The 19,342-nt window shown below is 29.5% G+C and overlaps 1 protein-coding gene across 5 annotated transcripts in view; it reads right to left on the reverse strand.

The window, feature by feature from the left end:
* LOC123305795 (guanine nucleotide-binding protein G(q) subunit alpha) overlaps positions 1-12,219 on the reverse strand; it is a 34,561-nt gene extending 22,342 nt beyond the window's left edge. For all 5 annotated transcript variants that reach the window (XM_044887626.1, XM_044887624.1, XM_044887628.1 and 2 more), the window contains exons 1-2: positions 12,081-12,219; positions 11,131-11,363 (exon numbers count right to left, since the gene is read on the reverse strand). In XM_044887626.1, coding sequence (XP_044743561.1) covers positions 11,131-11,257 — 127 coding nt within the window. In that variant the 5' untranslated portion in view covers positions 11,258-11,363; positions 12,081-12,219. The remainder of the gene's footprint in view (positions 1-11,130; positions 11,364-12,080) is intronic.
* Between the last annotated feature and the right edge of the window lie 7,123 nt (positions 12,220-19,342).

Genomic DNA, 19,342 nt, shown 5'->3' on the forward strand with positions numbered 1-19,342 from the left:
ATACAGAAAATCATTCCAATCCTTTGTTCTATGAAAAATTAAAACAAATCTATCCCACGGGAATCATACATTTTACTGGGATAAATAGCTTATGTGCTATTCTAGACTATAATCTATTTCTGTGCCAAATTTTATTCAAATCCGTTCGGTTGTTTTTGCTTGATAAAGAAACAAATATCTATTCATCAATCCATCCATTCAAACTTTTATAATATACTAGCTTGAAACCCGCTCGCTTCACGGGGCTTAAAAGTAAAACCACCGCTTTATAGCCTCCATCTCTCTTGATATCACTTATCCCCCTTCCATAACATGTAAGGGGTTGTTTTGCACAGCTAAAATATATGCACAGTTTTCAATTTTTTTAAGTATAAAAGTCATTCATTGAGTATTTCAGAAAAAATGGCCATGAATTGCTTTACATTAACTATTTTAAATTTTTACAGAAATATTTAGTTTATAGTTCAAAATGATGATCATGATTGGAGCAGCAAAATGTCAGAATAAATTGAATTTTTTTTAAATATATTTTTATAAATTATAGCTCATGTGGTATTCTGATGTAAGTGCTATGTTGTTGCACAGTTTCATTCAAATCCATTACCTAGTTTTTGCGTGAAAACGTAACAAACAAACAAACATCCTTATTTTCACATTAATAATATATAGGGGTAGGAATATATCAGATAAGGTGATAAAAATTGAGAAAAAATTAAAGGAATTTCTTGTCGGTCCATTTCAAAATCGCACCTTCTCAGCCCCGCAATTTGTGTGCGAAAATAAACATGTTTTTCAAAATTCGTACTTTGAAGGGTGCTCAAAATTTTTTACGTGTCTTGATCCCAAAATTCGTTTTATTTAATTTAAATTAATAAACGTAAAAAAACATAGTTTGTATTTATAAATGTAATTTAATTTTCATTATAAATTTTATTGCGAATATATGAGTTCTTAAATAATATAATTTTCTTTTTATTAATTATAGTATTTTACATATGATTAGGAAAATCATACCAATTAAGCTACTAATTGTTTTGTTACGGAGCTGTCGTAGCCAATTACCTTAATTAGCTATTTAATTAACAGTCTAGCCTTTTTACTAAACAACGCCGTTCAATTAGCGACTCGAATATATTCAGCCATTCAATCAAGCAGCTAGGCAAATGACTTGAATCGATAAAGCTTAACTATTTGCCTAGCCCAGTCATTTAAATTTAGTTCCATTTTCTGTTACCTAGCGCTGAAACCAACACACATCAATTTGGCGTCGACAAGCAATAATATTTTTGAATGTAGTTACTTTAGTGTTTGATCTCATTATTAACAAATAACCAATAGTTGAAATAAACAATATCTAATATTAGATATTTCATCTTTTTTTGTCAAATGGTCACCGTCCTGTGTGAATGGCATGTTTGCATGTTCATATCATACGAAAACGAATATATACTTCAAAATATGTTTACATTTTGTATTAATCGAAAATCTATTTTTGATACAAAAATTACTATACACATAAAATTTATACTTTGTGACCATAATTTCTTGTTTTAGCCACAAATGATTATTCCCTTTTTTATGAAGTTTCTTTGAACTAAAAAGGTAAATTTCCCGATTTGATCGTGATTTTTATACGAACAAATAAAAAGCTTCAGTTTTTTTAAATCGAAAATTAACGATATATACAAGTACGATCGAAACTGGATAAACGAAAATTTAAAGGACTGAGGATTTTTTTTCAAGCTTTTAGTCAAATTTCTTATTTATGTGAGTGTAGGAACGGCTTCTCTCACTTGCTAAAATAAAAAAGCACACGGTGGGTAGGGGAACCCAGGATACAAGTTTCGTAGCATTCCAAGATGATGACGTCATGCTTTTTACCGATTCACTCTCTGTATTTCTTTTTGATTATTGCTCGTAAAGAAGTTTCACTTTCAAAATAAAAGAAGTTGCATTATTTAAATACTTAAGCAAACTTGATTGACCTATCTTCGACTTCGATCTTCGACTTGATTTAAATTAAGCCGACCTATCAGTACTTTTTGATTAGGGCGTGGAAGGATTAACAAGAATTTATGTTATATTCTGTTTTTTTTTTTTTTTTTTTAACTCGTACAATCGATTTTTGATGGCTTATCTAAAATCAAAATTGAATCTACGAGCCAAAAATATAGAAATTGATATAAATCCTTGTAAATCCGTTCATGCCTCTGCTAGCGACTGGAGTAACTGCACGTTAAAAAGGCCTAAGTGTAACGTAGGTTTTTTTGGTGAATCACCGATAAATATAATTAGTGGACTAACGTTTAAATAGCATAAATTTTTTCATTTTCAAAAAAATTTATGTTCAAGAAGCGTAAGTTTATTTCATAAACATTGTACTTATTACTAAACATTTTTTCAAAATATCACTCACATATAGCTCTATCAACTAAATACCTTGAATAAAAATATTTTCGAGTGATAATTTTGTTAATTTTTTCAAGGTCGCAGATTACTTGACATAAAGTGCTAAGTGTCTCACACAAACATATTATAAAATGATAGAAAATAATAAACAAGAACTAAAACAACTAACCAAGTTAATTGTTTCAATAATCTCTACAGATTGTAGTCCGTTAAGTTTACCAAAAAAAGATTCAAATAAAAGTTGAGTGTTTTTGAAAAAATACACTGAAAAAAAATGTAATATCAACCGATATGAGGTTGTCTCACACTCATTGCTATGTGGTCAAACTCTTAAAAAAATTTTCGAGATCTACGACATCTTTCGTCAAAGGTAGCACAGGATTGCCGTACGTCCTTAAATGAGCTGGCGGAACAGATGAATGTAAACCTGGTATGGGTACCGGGACACAGGGACATTCCAGGAAATTGCGAAATCGACGAGCTTGCCAGACATGGCACAATGCTGCCGAACACGAGCATCAATAAATATCCGGGAGTTCCATTTGCGAACTGCAAGTTGCTCCTCAAAGAGGGTATCTTAAAAAGAGTCAATCTTAGATGGAGAGAGGAACGTACTTGTGGTACTACAAGACAGATATGATCTGAGTACAATCGCAGGCGTTCCGAAGATCTTATATCATTTCCAAGGGCCTCTGTTCGCAAAATTGTTGCGGGTATTACAGGACACTGGTTGGGCAACAGGCATGCTGAACGCCTGGGCCTGGAAATGTATCACGACTACTGCAAGAACTGTCACAGTGGTGTGGCGGAGGAGACAATGTCTCATCTTCTCTGTCACTGCCCAGCTCTTGTCATGAGGAGATGAACTTACTTGAGCTAGCCTCTCTTTAACGACCTCTCTGACCTGGAGTCCGTCAACGTCAAAGCTCTAATTTGGAGCTGTTTGGTTCATGGAGTAGTGGCCGGGGATGGGCCAACCCTTTTCGGTATCACAACGGACCTTATGGTCAAAGTGTGTCCCATCCCAGGACAGCCACTCTAACCTAACCTAACCTACGACATCTTTGTGTTGAAGTGCTGTTAAAAAAATTCTATTTCGATTTGATAGAGAAATTGTAACGGTTAAAATAAATTTGTATAAAAAGCATTAACCTCAATCGTTCTCACAATAATCTTATAAAAATGTCAAACGTATATAAACAAAATTACGATAATAATTTTTCATTGTTAACAAAAAAAAAAAAAAAAAATTCTAATTTGAAACGGATGTGGTCAATTCATTTTAAGATTGTTCAAAAATTCATATAATTTCCGTTTAAAAAAGATTTATGTTAACTTTGACCTAATTGTAATAAAATTAAAAAAATTAAATATATAAATATAGAGTAAAGGTGGTATTATTAGAAACCCTTATATTATAATTTTACTAGCCATTAGCCGTCCGCTTCGCTGGCCATAGGTTTTTTGAGTGTTGAATATTAATTTTTGTTATAAATAATTATATGAGATTATTATATAGAGCCTAAATGGCCGAGCGGTCTAAGGTGTTTGTCCAGGTTTAGGGTGCGGGTTCGAATCCAGGCAGCGGCAGTGTGAACAATTTATAATTAATGGGAGTGCAGAATTGATCACAATGTCGTCGCTTGAATAAGAACGAAGTAACCATTTATATAAATAAAGATTAACAAATAATGATGTGGGTGGCCTTTGTTATAGGCATATAAGTCAGAGAAACGGAGGTTAAACCCCATTACTATTATAATATTATTATATGAGATTATTAATCTAACAAGTATTTATACCCCTACTGGATATTTTCGAAAATCATACGTCAGCGGAAAGATGCCCGGGGAGAGACGTTTTCATTTAAATTTTTAAACTAACTTAAATTTTGGGTTAATAATGATATCACATCTCAATTATTATAGTATTGTTGAATACAAGCAAGAAAAACATACAAATTAGGTGAATTTTATAAAATTTACTTGCCAGTGGACAAATTGACCATGCGAAACGACTACAACGCTGTGTCTTGTCTCGCCAACTTGCAAATAACAGTGGATTCAAGCTTAGTACAAATGTAAACATAACAAAAAATAAATATTAGAAAAAACTAAATCAGAACTAATTTAAACTGGAAAATCTTTATTAAATCCATAAACAAATATTAACGATATGTTTAAATGCATTGTCTTTTAAAAATTTTCCAAAATCTAGAAAAACAAACAAAATATACAGGGTGGATTATTAGTCATGTCCAAATTATGGAGAATGAATTTATTAGGCTCGAATAAGGAAATAAAAAGGATTTGGATTCAATGCATCATTAACAATAAATTGAAATTTTTGTGATAAAAACTTCTAAGGACTTTCGGCATGAAGTACTGTTGATACAACATATACAGAGTGTTCTTTAATTGACACTGGAAAAGTCTACTACGAGATTACACTCATCAAGACGAACGAAAAAGGTATTTACCAAATTGCGATCTGATGCGTAATTTCCGAGATATTCCGCAATTAATCTCACAGTAGAGTTTTTCAGGCTCAATTAAAGAATACTTCTGTACACATATTTGAAAAAAAGAAAATTAAAGAGAAACAAGTGAAAACAAACAATTGACTGGGTTAATTGTTGAAATACCATACATAGTCAGTGTTGATTTCTTTATCACATTACACATACAAACATGTGACACATACATAACTGATAATCAAGTATAGTACATATTATAAAATTTCCGCCTAATTGGCGCACTCACGGGTAAACAGTGATGTTTACGAAAAAATGTTCCAAACAAAAGTTGTTTAATTTTTGATAAGGAACATTTTTTTACATTTAAACTTTTGTTCTATCTCTAACGGTTTACAAGATGGGTCCTACGGACCCAAGACCCAATTGACCTATGATGCTCATTTACGAACTTGACCTCACTTTTTACGTCCTGAGTACGCTGTAAAAATTTCAGCTCGATATCTTTTTTCGTTTTTGAGTTATCGTGTCCACAGACGGACGGACGGACAACCGGAAATGGACTAATTAGGTGATTTTATGAACAGCTATGACAAAATTTTTTTCCTAGCATCATTATTTTTAAGCGTTACAAACTTGGGACTAAACTTAATATACTATGTATATTTCATATATACATGGTATAAAAACAGCTCATTAAAACATTTGACTTAAAATTCAAGAGGGCACAAAAATCGTGTCCACAATAGCGCATACATGCTTCACGTAGAAGAACGCGTATATTTTCAGAACCAAAGATATTATAGTTATGATCAAAAAATTCGTTTACACTAAGAGTAAACGTAAAAAGTTAGTCTTAAGCTACCACGTAATACGTTGAGTGTATAACAAAGCTAGTGCACAGGTAAAAAAGGAACTCCATTCTTTGTGATTTTTTTTAAACAGTACACGGGAAGAAATTTTTTCTAGATGTGAACGTCATACTGTGTACTGTGTTGAGGGAATAGTAACATTACCAATAGTTATGGCGGATGGGTCAACGAAGCAGTATGGGCGGCAAGTTCATACTGGTTGGCGATATCCACAATACTTCTGATGAATAGACCTATTCAGTACTGTAATATTACTTATACTAACATAGATACTATAGTATCTGTATCTATACCATACCAGCATTGTAGTAAACGCTATGCATTTCTGACCGTGACGTAATGTATACATAACATGAATGAAACACTTTTGCTGCTCAAAACAATAGTCATTTATGTAATTTGATACCTAGAGTGTCATCTTCGTTCAGCACCCAGCGAATACAATAGTAAAAAATAAATTTAAAATTAATTTAAACAGGAAAAAATCTGTATAATTAATAAATCCATAAAATTTTTCAAGTTCTTAACACGAAAAAACGAAATCAAACAAAATAAATTTTTAATTAATAAACAAATAAATAATAATGTTAAGCATTCAAAAAATATAAATATTAAAAACATGAGAAGAAACAAATGATGTATTTATCGAACGTATTCATCAAGAACACAACACAACACAACAGACATAGACAAACTGCAAACACATATAAAAGAATACAGGGTGGTCTCTAAAAAGTTTGTACAACGCTCTACCAGATAAAACTGAACTCAACATAGATCGATTTAGCCTTAAACCGATAAATTGTTATGTATAAATTTTTGATTGGCGTAAAACTTTATAATTTTTTTAAGAGATAATTTTTTTTTCTCTTAAATATTCATTGGTGGAAAAACAAATTTATAAAGAAAAGCGGTTTTCCAGATAATAATGGTTAAAGTTACAATTGAATTTTAAGCGCTGCGATTATACCCTTTACTGTATCGATTTGAAATTTGAATATGTTATAGGTATTCATATTCTACCTTTTATTCTTCGAAAATCCTGTTAGTTTTTCCAATTTTCATTTTTCGCACACACATACAGTGGAATAAAAAAAATTTCTATAGGCCCAAGAGAAGTAAAAGTACCCCCTTATTCAAAAAGTGAAAAAAAAAATTGCAAAATTTTCTTTCGTTTAAGCAATTTTTCTTTCACCTAATTTTTTTGGTATTTTTTACCTCCCTTGTTGCTTGTGGATATATAAAATCCGATTGATATACTTTCGCATGCTACATCCCATGAGTATGAGAGAGTACATATATATATATATATATATTAAGCAATGTTTATAAGAAAGATACTATTATGTTTGCTTATATGCTTGCTTGATTATTTCACCTACTCATATTCAGTCTTACAACTTTCACTGAGCAGAATCTACAAACATATACAAGTAAACATATAATAGTATCTTTATTATACACATTGCTTAATTTATATGTACTATCTCATGCTCATAAATCGATTTATCAAATGTACTGTATTGAATTATTTATTTTATTTTTAATCTGCCACTAGCTGGAGTCTATAAAGACTACGGTATGGCTACATGGATGGAAGGAAGGATTTCAAAGAGCCTAGAATTGATCTAATTTATGGAAGCTCCGCTACTATGGAGTAAAATTGTAAGGGGTAACTATAATTTTGATATGTTTTTTATGTCCAATAGAACAATATCATAGCAAAATTCGGAATCAGTCTATTTTCACTTGATCTTTACGTGGAAGAATGTTATACAAAAGTTTCAGAACACCCTGTACAATAAGTAAAAATATTATTTGTATATTTGTATCATTATAATACATGTATTTAAAACGTGAAAGAATACCTAATTTAATAAATTTCAAGATAATTATTTTATTTATACCAAAAAAAAAAAATTACAGATAACGCAAAGTATAATAATATTTTATATAAAATTATTTTGTTCAGATTAATAAAAAAAAATTTTTTTATGACTTCGCGATATCTCAGTATATATACATATTTTAATTTTCCATTTATTATTAAGGTTGTTGGTGTAATCAATTTATCCTCCTAAGAAACGTAAGTTGTGTTGTTATTGTTAAGACATAATATGGTTGTTGAACTTATTTCAATTTTTATCATGTTTTTGCAAGCTTTTATTAAGTCACCTGTTCGTTGTTTATAATAAAATTTAGGTAAATTTCCAGGTTTCCGATTGAACCGACATTTTACATGCATACATAAATCGAATGGCAATGCATTTTTATGGTAGGTGTGACCTGATTTTTCTGTCGCTTCCACCATATTTGATATACATACGTTTTTTTAATTTTAAATTATAAATTTCAATAAAAAATACTTTTTTCGGGGCAAGCTTTTATTGTAACAAAAAGTAGAAAATAATTTTTCTTATGAGTAGCACATACGCGTCCAACTTTAACAAATAGTCATTTCTGAGTGACTCATAAAAAAAATTATTTTCTATTTTTTAGTACAATTAAATCTTTTTCTTAAAAAATCATTTTTTATTGGAATTTTTAATTTAAAACTAAAATAACGGATGTATATCAAATATGGTGGAAGCGATGGGAAAATCAGTGTTTATCGAGTACCAACTCCTCTCAAAAAGTGTACCAAACATACCCATAAAAATTGCTCTAGAGCTTTAATGTTACCCTGTACATGTTTTTTATTAAAAAAAGATAACAGAATAACCATGACGTACCCGGGTACGAGTAATCATGTGTACAAACACGGCGGGTTTTTTAGCCCTTTAGTTAACCCTAATCCACGGATACCATTTAATGGGGTAAAGTTAGCACGGATCTGTCAGTTTTTTGTCCCTTGTGTCCACTTTGTGATCCACGAGTTAAATATGTTGTACCCGTATCTGCGCACGCAAGTACATGCGAATAATCATACCGAAAAATAATAGCCACGAATTGCATCATTACTAACGCTCATGTAAATTTTGCATAGGTAAATACAATTATTTCTCCTTTCCGTTTGTGTAGTACGAAAGCTAATGGACAATGCTAGCAGACAAATTTATTCTCCTCTCATGAATATACGAAACTCCCTGTACATCATTATAAATTTGAAAAAAACCCAAATATTATAGAAAATAATAAATTTTTATGAGCTTTTACATAAGTAAGTGAAAAAACCCTTTTAAAGAGACTCTTTAGTATGTAAGAATCACGTAAAAATTACTAAGATATCGAGATTTGATTTTTTTTTACTATCCAATGATCATTTTAATATATCCAATTAAACCATAATCACAAGAAGTCACTCAAATTTGTAGAAAAAAACGAAAATGCATCTATAATTTCCCTAGCAGTGTAGAATAATCGATTCGTTTCGCGTCTATCGAGATGCAAAACCTGTACAAAACTGTAATAAAAGATGGAGATGTTTACATTTTAAGTTTATTTTTTTACTTTTTTTAGTCAACCTACAGAAGTATTTTTTACTTAAATTAATTTAAGGCAAAAAAAGCTTCCAAATTCAATTTAGTTTTTCGTCACCTTCACCATAATAATATTATTTTTTTTCTGTCAAATGTTGTATACGATTTACTTATTTTATGTTTAGCCCTATACTGCAGGAAGACGTACCCTTATTTTCAAATACTCAACCCTCACAGGTGTACTACTAAAGAACAGGTGAACTTAAATAAAGCCTGTAAAAATCTCACACGCTTTTGTCATAATTTAACGCGCTTTTTGTTATTATTTTCACGCATAAACAATTAAAAAAATTTCAAATTCAATTTTTCCATAAAATAATTGAAAATTATATTCCTAAAGCGAATTTTTCCCATTTTTCAGTCTCAAAATTAATTCTGTCATATCTAAGTAATTAATTCTACCTGCAATGTCTTCAATTAGGGAAAAAACCCATTAAAGGTTTCATGTTTTTAAGATATTTTTAGACATATATAACAAGTTGAAAAAATTTATTGGTTATAATCAGGCGAGCGAAGTGAGCCTCTACTAGGTTAAAATGTAACTTTTTGGTGGTAAACTTTCCAAAAAAAATACAAAAGATTTAGACATGAAATGAAATGTTGTAGTTCTATATTTATGTCTAGATGTGTTATCAATCATTATTTTTAGAAAATATTATATAAATAATAAAAAACAACAATTTTTTTATTTATTACATGTATGTATATATCTATATATATGCAGAGACAGTGGCACCATCTGTGAGCTACATCTGATACTAATATATAATTGGCTACATTTAATATTAATTTTAATTGAGTGGCCATCTGTAGATTCTTTCAAGTATTCAAAAACTTCATAATGTAAAATACAAAAAACGTGATAAAAAAACATTAATTTTTAATTAATTTTTGCAGTTCTACAGTAGAATAACTTAAAAATTTAAGTGATATTAATACAAGTAATGAACAAATTTTAATTATAATTATTATAATTTTAAAGTTATTTATTAATTAATTGTAATTTTAGCAATAAAATGCCACGACGTCGTACGTTGACGGGTCGTAAAGAGCGTGATCGTAATCGATCATTAATGCGTGATCATCGGAAACGACGAAAACAAGATCCAGAAGAATTATATCTTTATCAAGATGATATTAATTTTAAAATATATGCAGAAAATTTTGAGATTACTCAAAAGAATTTTAATTTTGAAAAATGTAATGTATACTTAATGTCATCGTCGTTGGTTTGATTTACAAATTAATCAAGATGGGTTTTGTTGTGTTTGTCATAAATTTAAAATAAAAAAAGAATTGAATATTTTCATAGCGGATAATAACATGGATCCTGGTTTACAACCTGATGTTTTAAAGAAATTAACGTTTGTTGAGGAACAATTAAATTAAAAATATTTGTCAATAATTGAAGTATAATTTTATTTTGGAAATATTTATTTTATATGATACCATTCGCGAGCCATTACAAAGTTATACTTTTGGCTAGTTGGTTATAATGCATCAATATTTTTAGTATACAAATGTTAAAATTTGAACCCTAAATTAATAACAATTTTCTACTGTGAAAAATATTTAGCTTGGAGTTAAATAAAATTATACCACGCAAACCACACCGGAAAACCTGACTTAATTAAAAAAAAAACAACACCTGCTTGATAAACTATTAAACAATAAAAAGCTTTTTTTGCATCATTTGTTTGATATCAAAAAATGTTTTCTACTTTTTGTTACAGAGTTCTTAAACAAAAACGAATTGATGATTCTATTCTGAATTTTGCAATTGGATGTAAGAAATATCTTAAATTTTTTTTCTTGTGAATCTATTTTTTTACCAATCAGCTAAGAGATAATTTTTAAATCGCTAAGAATTGATCTAGATGAATTTTGGAATACTTACCCAACAATAATAATTTAAGTTCTCGTCGAGCATCTCGTTTGTCCCTCCGAAGTTGTCGCTCGATCTCTTGATTGATTCGTTTCTGCTCCTTGGCCTCCTCAGACAGACAACATGCTGTCATTGCCATGTTATACTCCGGAGGGTTTCACAGCCAATATTATCTATATCGAGCCGTGGCCGTGCTTTTGCAACACACTCTCACCAGACCGCTCGCGATCACGCACGCGGCTCTCCTAAACAACAAATACAAGACATGGGATAGACACACTCAAATTAATTTTTAAATAAAATCACCCTGCGATTTAAAATCAAAAAAAAAAAAATCAAAATTAAAATTAAATCACAGTCAACACTTCACCACTGTGCTACTGTTATCGAATTAAAATGTTTTTCGTTCATTTAAAAATAAATAATCAAAAAAAAATTAAAATCGAAAAAAAAAATTGAAAATGAAAAAAAAAAATGTTTTACGACACTCGTTTAAAAAAATCCTAATTTTATATGAAAAGTCGTCTGTATAAACACACTGATCGCGAAAACTCAAACAGCGAACGATACATACAGAATATACAGCCGGCCTCCCTCACTGGGTGTGGTAGTAGCTTTACGAGATAGTAGCGCTACCCTGTCAGAGATCACCCGGATATTTCAACTTATATTCTACTGTCATCGCACGTCATCTAATACAATAATCAGATTAAGTTAACTAGATTCGAAAGAAGCCAAATGCAACACACACGTGTATTTAACGGGATTACTGATTAACAATTATATTGGGCCTCACCATTGATGATATGTCGACACAAAAAGTCAAAGTAATCGAACGATGCAGGGGAGAGAGATCAAAGCACAGTGCACAGTGGATTCGTCGTTGATATCAACTATTTTTTATATATAAATTCACTTTAAAACACATTCAATTTTCACAATCACATTTTATCAATTCGTACCTAAGATAATATCCATATGGTACAAATATCTTCTACCACTGACAATATTGCACAATCACAATTAATATCCACTTTTTTGATAAGACGGCAGCCGCCTTTCCTCAATATGGCGGTATGTGGCGGACTCAACTTGAATGATTATGCGCTGCAGGAAACACAAAACGACAACGAACATCCAAATTCGTACAGATATTGCGCAATCATTTAAATTTACCGCGAATTATGTATTTAATTCATTAAAATATTTTATTTACTTATTTAATTATTATTAATATAAAAAACATTGAATGCACCCTTGGCCTGTATATTTTTTTATAATATTAATATGGCTTCTAATCCTCTCTCACGTGACAATTATTTACCTACAGGGTTAATTATAAAATATATACCTTGTAATCTTGAAATATTATTATTATTTTAAACAATAGAAAATTCTATTTCAGTAGAATTTTCTACCTTTCATTGGTCAGGTTGATAATAATTAATATTCATAAATTGTTCACGAATATACATGCATTTAAATTTTGGAAATTTCACTCTTTTTTAGTTTTGTTAAATACATTAGAAAAAATATATATAACTATTTTAGAAAACCTTTTACTATGAAATTTTTGTACATTTTTTTACTCAGATCCTATCTGAAATAACTTAGATAGGTAGTTCCTTTTTTAGAAAACCACCCTAATATTTTCTGTCGTGAGAACTTTATACGTAATTATCGCCAGAGAATATATCGGTAAATATTATTGCAGAAACTTGATAAATCCTGTAAAATTATGGTTTTAAGTATGTTTTAGTATTTACAAACTAACATAATATTGCTATTTCGTTTTTCATAAAATATTATTTGTTTTTGTTCTATTAATAAACAACTCTTTGGTATTTTTATGGAGTTATCGACGTCCACGATAATCAATATGGAGTTTGTTGGTTCCAAACAATCGATTTGTCCGTCGGTGAATCCGATGATCCGTCGGTGTCCCTATCCCATTGAAAACTACATTAATTACAACTAAAATTTATAAAATTAATTAAAAACGACAGATCCTTTTTTTCCCCTGTAGCTCTTTCCAAATTGAATCGATTTTCTTAAAATATAGCTAAGAACACTCTACAATAAATAATCTTTCAAAAAAACCAACAAACGAATTCAAATTAGTTTATCCGTTTAGGAACTTACGATGCCAGACAGACACATATAGCTGACAAATTTATAACACTACTCTTTTTGTGTCGGTGGTTAAAAATTAATCGTTTACAAAGATTAGTCGGAACTCTCGGAAATTTTCAAATAGATTATTCCGTTGTTACTCCACCACACGGTTAAGACTTGGTTATTACTAATTATTACCTTTGTAGCTAGTTTCGAGCACTAATCAAAAGTGCGTAGGTATTTCACAAAAGATTACTTTTCGTTTTTAAATGCGTTAAATGCTAGATGTTACAGATCAATTCTTATCCGATTTCGAGGAATATTAGTTCCATCGATCGGTATAATATCTGATTAGAAGCCTATTAATTTTCTTATCGTCAAACGGATAGTTGAAAACTATTTTATATACAATTTCTATATTTTGCAATTTTAATATATTTCTATTCGAAGTGTGCAGTTTTTGGTTTTAACGAATCGTGATATCTACTATTTTTTACGAATTATAATTTAAACAGTGAAAAATATTGATTATACTCAATATTTTCAATAATTAACTTATCTTTTGTATCTGTAAAATTGCAATAAAGATAATTGCTAATAAGAAAAACAACTGTTTATTGAAATTATCAAAAAGTTACTAAGTAGCAATTCCGATTTCGAGGAATATTAGTTCCATCGATTGGTATACTATCTGATTAGAAGCCAATTAATTTTCTTATCGTCAAGCGGATAGTTGAAAACTATTTTTTATACAATTTTCTATATTTTGCAATTGTAATATAATTCTATTCGAAGTGTGCAGTTATTGGTTTTAAAAAATCTTGATATCTACTATTTTTACGGATTATATAATTTAAACAGTGCAAAATGTTCACTATAGTCCATATTTTCAATGGTTCACTTACCTTTTATATCTGTAAAACTCCAATAAGGATAATTTTTCGAAAAACAACTGTTTATTAGAATTACCAACAAATTATTATGTAGCAATATTAACAGCTTTTTATCCACTGCTGAATGTTAATTCCAATCGAACTAGTTTTATTATAACTTTAAAACAATCATCCTTATAATTAATTTATGTTAGTAAAATAGGAAGTCTTATAAGGCAGTTATTAATCTTTAATTCCTTAGTGTTTTTTCCGATATACATTTTCATTTAATTTATTTATTTTGTCAATAATAAAATAATACTATTTCTCTAATTCGGGGTAAATTATTCTTGAATATTCCATAATTGAAGAATCTTTCATTATATTCATTTGAGTTTTTCCATTGTTTTTAAAACGTACTGATTTACTCGATTGTTTAGTAAGATATTCAAGCACTTTTACAGAAATTAAACTCTTTTTATAATATTAAAAATTTCGATGTTATAATATTATCCAACATTGTTCCCATTTTTAGAAATAATGTCGCTAAAAAGAGTCAATTTATTTGGAAGGACAAAACTTGAAAAAATCTTTAGTTTAATTGAAACCATTTTCATTTTCCTTTTGTAGAGGCACTGAGTAGCAAAGTTAGTTGATTTTCTGAAATCAAGTTTGTTATTAATAGATTTTCTCAGATTTCGAATCTAGAACACGCACTCTTTTCAATGGAATAAGATTTCAAAGAAAAAAAAATTTATTTTACTTCATTGGTGGTGTTTTTAAGGTTGTGAGGAAAACAAAATTTGATTAAATAAGTCATTCCCAAAGTGTTCGATTCCAAAGCGAAAGGATTCTATAGTACCGTAAATAAGAATAGGGAGTCCATGGGAATAGAAAGGGGTCTACGGTAGCGAAAATAAGAATAAGAGATCTATGATAATAAATCATTCTTCAAGCATACAGGGACCGCGTAATTAATTGAAGGTCCCACGAAGCCAGTAAGAAAACATTTTGAGTATTGGTGCCGGTAAAAGGGGCAAGTGGTGGATGAACGAAGGTTAAAAGGTAAAAAAAAATAGTGATGAACTAGTTTTTGACTAAAAAGGAAAGAATGCGGATAAGTTTTTGTTAAAAGCGACAGGGCGGACGGTAGATTCACGACTCTAAAAAATTGTTAAAAAATCGTAGACGAAAAATGGGCAATGGTCTATGAGACGAAAAAGTTTGGAACCCACTACTTTAAATGAATAAAACGGACCCGCACATTCTACAATCAGCAAAATGCAATAAAATCAAAACCAAAAGTATCTCTGGTCGAGTTCGTGGTAAGGATTAAAGGAAAAAATCAGTGTGCCGCCAACATTTCTAAAAAAATTCGGATTTGTAGATAGAAATAAAGGTATAATAAATATATTTCAATAAAAAAATCAATAAAATCGTAACAAATAAAACATTATAAACTTTATTTAAATGAAATTTATATAAATTGTACATTTTTTCATAGATTAATTTTTAATATTATCATCTTTATCAGGTTATACAAATGGCAAACTTAATAAAAAAAAATGTAGTCCATATTATTATTGAAAAATTATGAACAAATAAATAAAAAAAAGAAAAAAAAAACGATAGAGCACATATACCCTAAGAAAACAACAGTCCGAAATTATTAGGTAACAATATTATTACTTGATAATATTATGATGATTGATGATAAAATGAAAAAAAAAATTTTTAACAAATAAATAATTAATCTTAAAAGAAAAATTACACCATTATTTGTGATATCTTTGATAAAAATATCATTTCTACCCAAAAGTGTTAACAGAAAATTGTTTTAGCTCAGTAATTCTAAACATTCACCCAAAATTAATTTATTGTAAACGAAATTTAATGTAAATTTATGCTTCCCTCTAGGAAGACTCAACATTGCAACAAATAACAACTTCTCTGGTTCAAAAATAAATACGTCAAAAAGTGGGAAAACTGCTCTTCAATTTCGTACCCTTCTTCCTCTTGCAAAATTAGGAAAACACGTGGACCTTCAAATCATTAAGCGTGGACCTTCTTTTTAGAAGAAAACACGAGAAAAATTGAATTTTAAAACCATAATTCATAGGTCCAGTTTCGTATAAAATATAAAACATTTCGAATACAATACGGCTATTATCAGCTAATCGTGATATTTTTTGGCGAGATAGGACATTTGTCACTAATTATTGTCTGTTTCAAGAAGATTTTATCGATCAGTTGATCTTATTTACCCAATCAGCGTAGATCACGTGATTTAACGCAAGTCAAGTATTTGGACCACCAAATTTTGACAATACCAAAACTCAGTTGTAATTTTTTGAAATGTTGCCTAAAAAACTTAGCTTGGAATAAGGGTGTTCACTATTTAAAAGAAGGAAATAGTTTTCTTGAATAATTTTATCGTTTTTAATTTCTCTAGAGATCAAGAACAGAAATTTACCTCGAAATTTTGCCTGCCGCAAAATTAACTCTCGGTTTTGTTTAGAATTATTGAGCAAATTTGTAAAATAAACTATATATATTATTTTCTTTTAGTGTATGCTAACTAAAAAGTTAATTAATCTGTTAGTAAATTCTATATATTTATATTACAGAGCATTTTGATGTTCTCGAAAAAAAAAATGAGTACCTAAAAAACGTAATTTGAGTATTAAGCATATTTTTTTCATACTATTCTAATACTGGAAGACTTGCTAAAGTAGAACTTCACAATAAAATAAAAATATTTGTAGAAATAAATGCAAATAAGAATTTTTTATAAGAGATTTGTTTGATAACTAATATTCGTCATTTTTAGAAGTTACGTTCTCAATTTCCCATAATCCAAAATTAGCAATTCGAAAACTATAAGAGGTCAAATAAATCTTCAATTATAACTTTAATTTGAAACACGTAATCGAAGCACCAAGATTTTTTATTTAAATTGAACACATCCGCCTGGAATCGAATTTCGGATTGTTCTTTAACTATCGTCGCTACTCGGTAAGAGTCTTTCCATTCGACTACAGTTTAAAGTGATAATGATGTTTGTCACTTTGATTGAGCCAGAAGAAAATATTTAAAGCCCTTGCATACTGACTGCTTCTTTTCGTCTTAAAATGTTTTTAATCGTGTCAGAGTACACTTACGACATTAAATTTTACGACGTCTGATGCCATTCGTCATATTTCTACTTCAATATAGAAATTCTGTGCGTTGATTTTGAACCATATTCCTCTTAAAAGTTTTGGAATTTTAACGCTAAGGTGTCAGTGCCACATTATTTTGACGTCTTTTTTTTTACAAAATTAGCCTTAACAAGGCACACTCTTACTTATTAAGTATGAAAGGGCGTCTAGTTTAGAAAACACTTTAAAATCCGTTTTATTTCTTGATCTATAATTTTAATAAAATAAATAAAAGAATGATTATGTTTATAATTAGTTATCGGTTTTTTATTGAAAACTAAAACAAAAAAAACTTTAGCAAGTATTGAAAAATAAAAAGAATATAAATAAACTGATTGCCTGATTTCTTTTACAAAATAATAAATAATAATAATCTCTGGATATAGTTTGGAATACTTAGTTTGTTTGAGTTTATTTCTCTTAATGGCTATGTATATACTGAGATTATGAAAACCTTGTGATCAGATCAGGGGAAAAATGCATTTTTCAAAAATGATTTTTAAAAGAGATTTTTTTTTTTTTTATTTAATAAAAACATTCATTTTTACTAGCATAGACTTAAGTCTTAGACGCTACTTAATCGATTTTCTTATTAAATGCAAATATTTTCCATCAATTTTTCTATCCGTATAATTTAAATTTTTTCAGTAACTGGTTTTTTATTCCTTCGTAAATTAGACAGAAACATACACGAAAATTTTTTTCTCTGCTCTCATGAGAGAATCTGCTAACAGAATTTAGTCTAAAAATCACAAAAATCATATGGTCCGCAAAGTAGGTGGTGGAATTTAGTCTGCCCGCAATTATAAAAAACTATAAACTATAATTTTTCTGATTACGGGCAGACTAAATCCTCCTCTCTATCTATATTGCAGAGGCCGTGATTTTTAGACTTAATTCCTCATGTTAGTAAATTTTCAGCCATTCCGAAATCAGTTTCCTGATGAGAACCGACATACTTAGCGTTGCAGATGCTACATTTTTGGCACTTCTATCATCAATATTTTAAACCATGGTCCGTGAATTGGATCCTACAATTTTTAAACTATACGCTTGAAATTTTTTCGTGTATATTTGGAAAAACCTTTCAAGCACGAAAAGAACAACCAGATTTCATTGATGATTGAATTAAAATGCGTCTGTTAAATGATTTTAAATGATCGTTCTTGGATTAACAAACACAAAAGACGTAAATGCTAGTAAAAATTCTACATAAAATTACATGAAAATTACACATCTTGTGTTTTTTTTTCATCAATCAAACAATTACATACTTTATATTATAGGAAATAAATAACAAATAAAATCTTCACAGTTATAGATTCGCTTGCCATATTTTTTTTTCAAATCGCTTCTTTCTCAAAAAATTTATTTTTATTTTTTTTATATACATTCAAAATCATTTACAAAATATAATTAATAACACTTGGCACTTAAAAGGCAATACAAGTTTATAACCATTAAAATGTGAAGTACATATTTGTTCATTAGATTAATCGCTTACAATTAATTTTTAAATCGGATCCATTCAAATTAATTATGGAAGAGTTTTGTGTATTTAGGCCAAGATATATTTGGGGCATTTTTTTTTAGTTTAATTAATATTTTAATGTATGTCTCAACAATAGACCGGTTCTACCTTCGATTTCAACTCAGGGCTTATACATTTCAATTAGCCTAGGCCAGGGGTGACGAACCTTTATGTATAAATGTGTCATTTTTTCTAAAGAAATGTTTAACGAAGCCATATAAGTTATTGGTAATTGTAGTCCACGATGTAACTACAATAAAAAACGAGGGCTCGCACGCTTCGTAGGATCACACGGGTTTTTCCGAAATATAATACTTCATAGTGAACGTTGTCATCGTGGCGTTCCCAAAATATTGTATTGCGTGCCATCAAAGGCATGTGAGCCATTGGTTCGCCACCCCTAGCCTAAAGATACCAAAAAAAATCTAGAACGTGAATTTTTATTTACGAAATTTGACCCATTCTTAAATATAAAAAGATTATTAAGATTTTTACTGTGAGGCAAA

The sequence above is a fragment of the Chrysoperla carnea genome, chromosome 1, assembly GCF_905475395.1.
Source record: "Chrysoperla carnea chromosome 1, inChrCarn1.1, whole genome shotgun sequence".
In the NCBI taxonomy this organism is placed as follows: Eukaryota; Metazoa; Arthropoda; class Insecta; order Neuroptera; family Chrysopidae; genus Chrysoperla; species Chrysoperla carnea.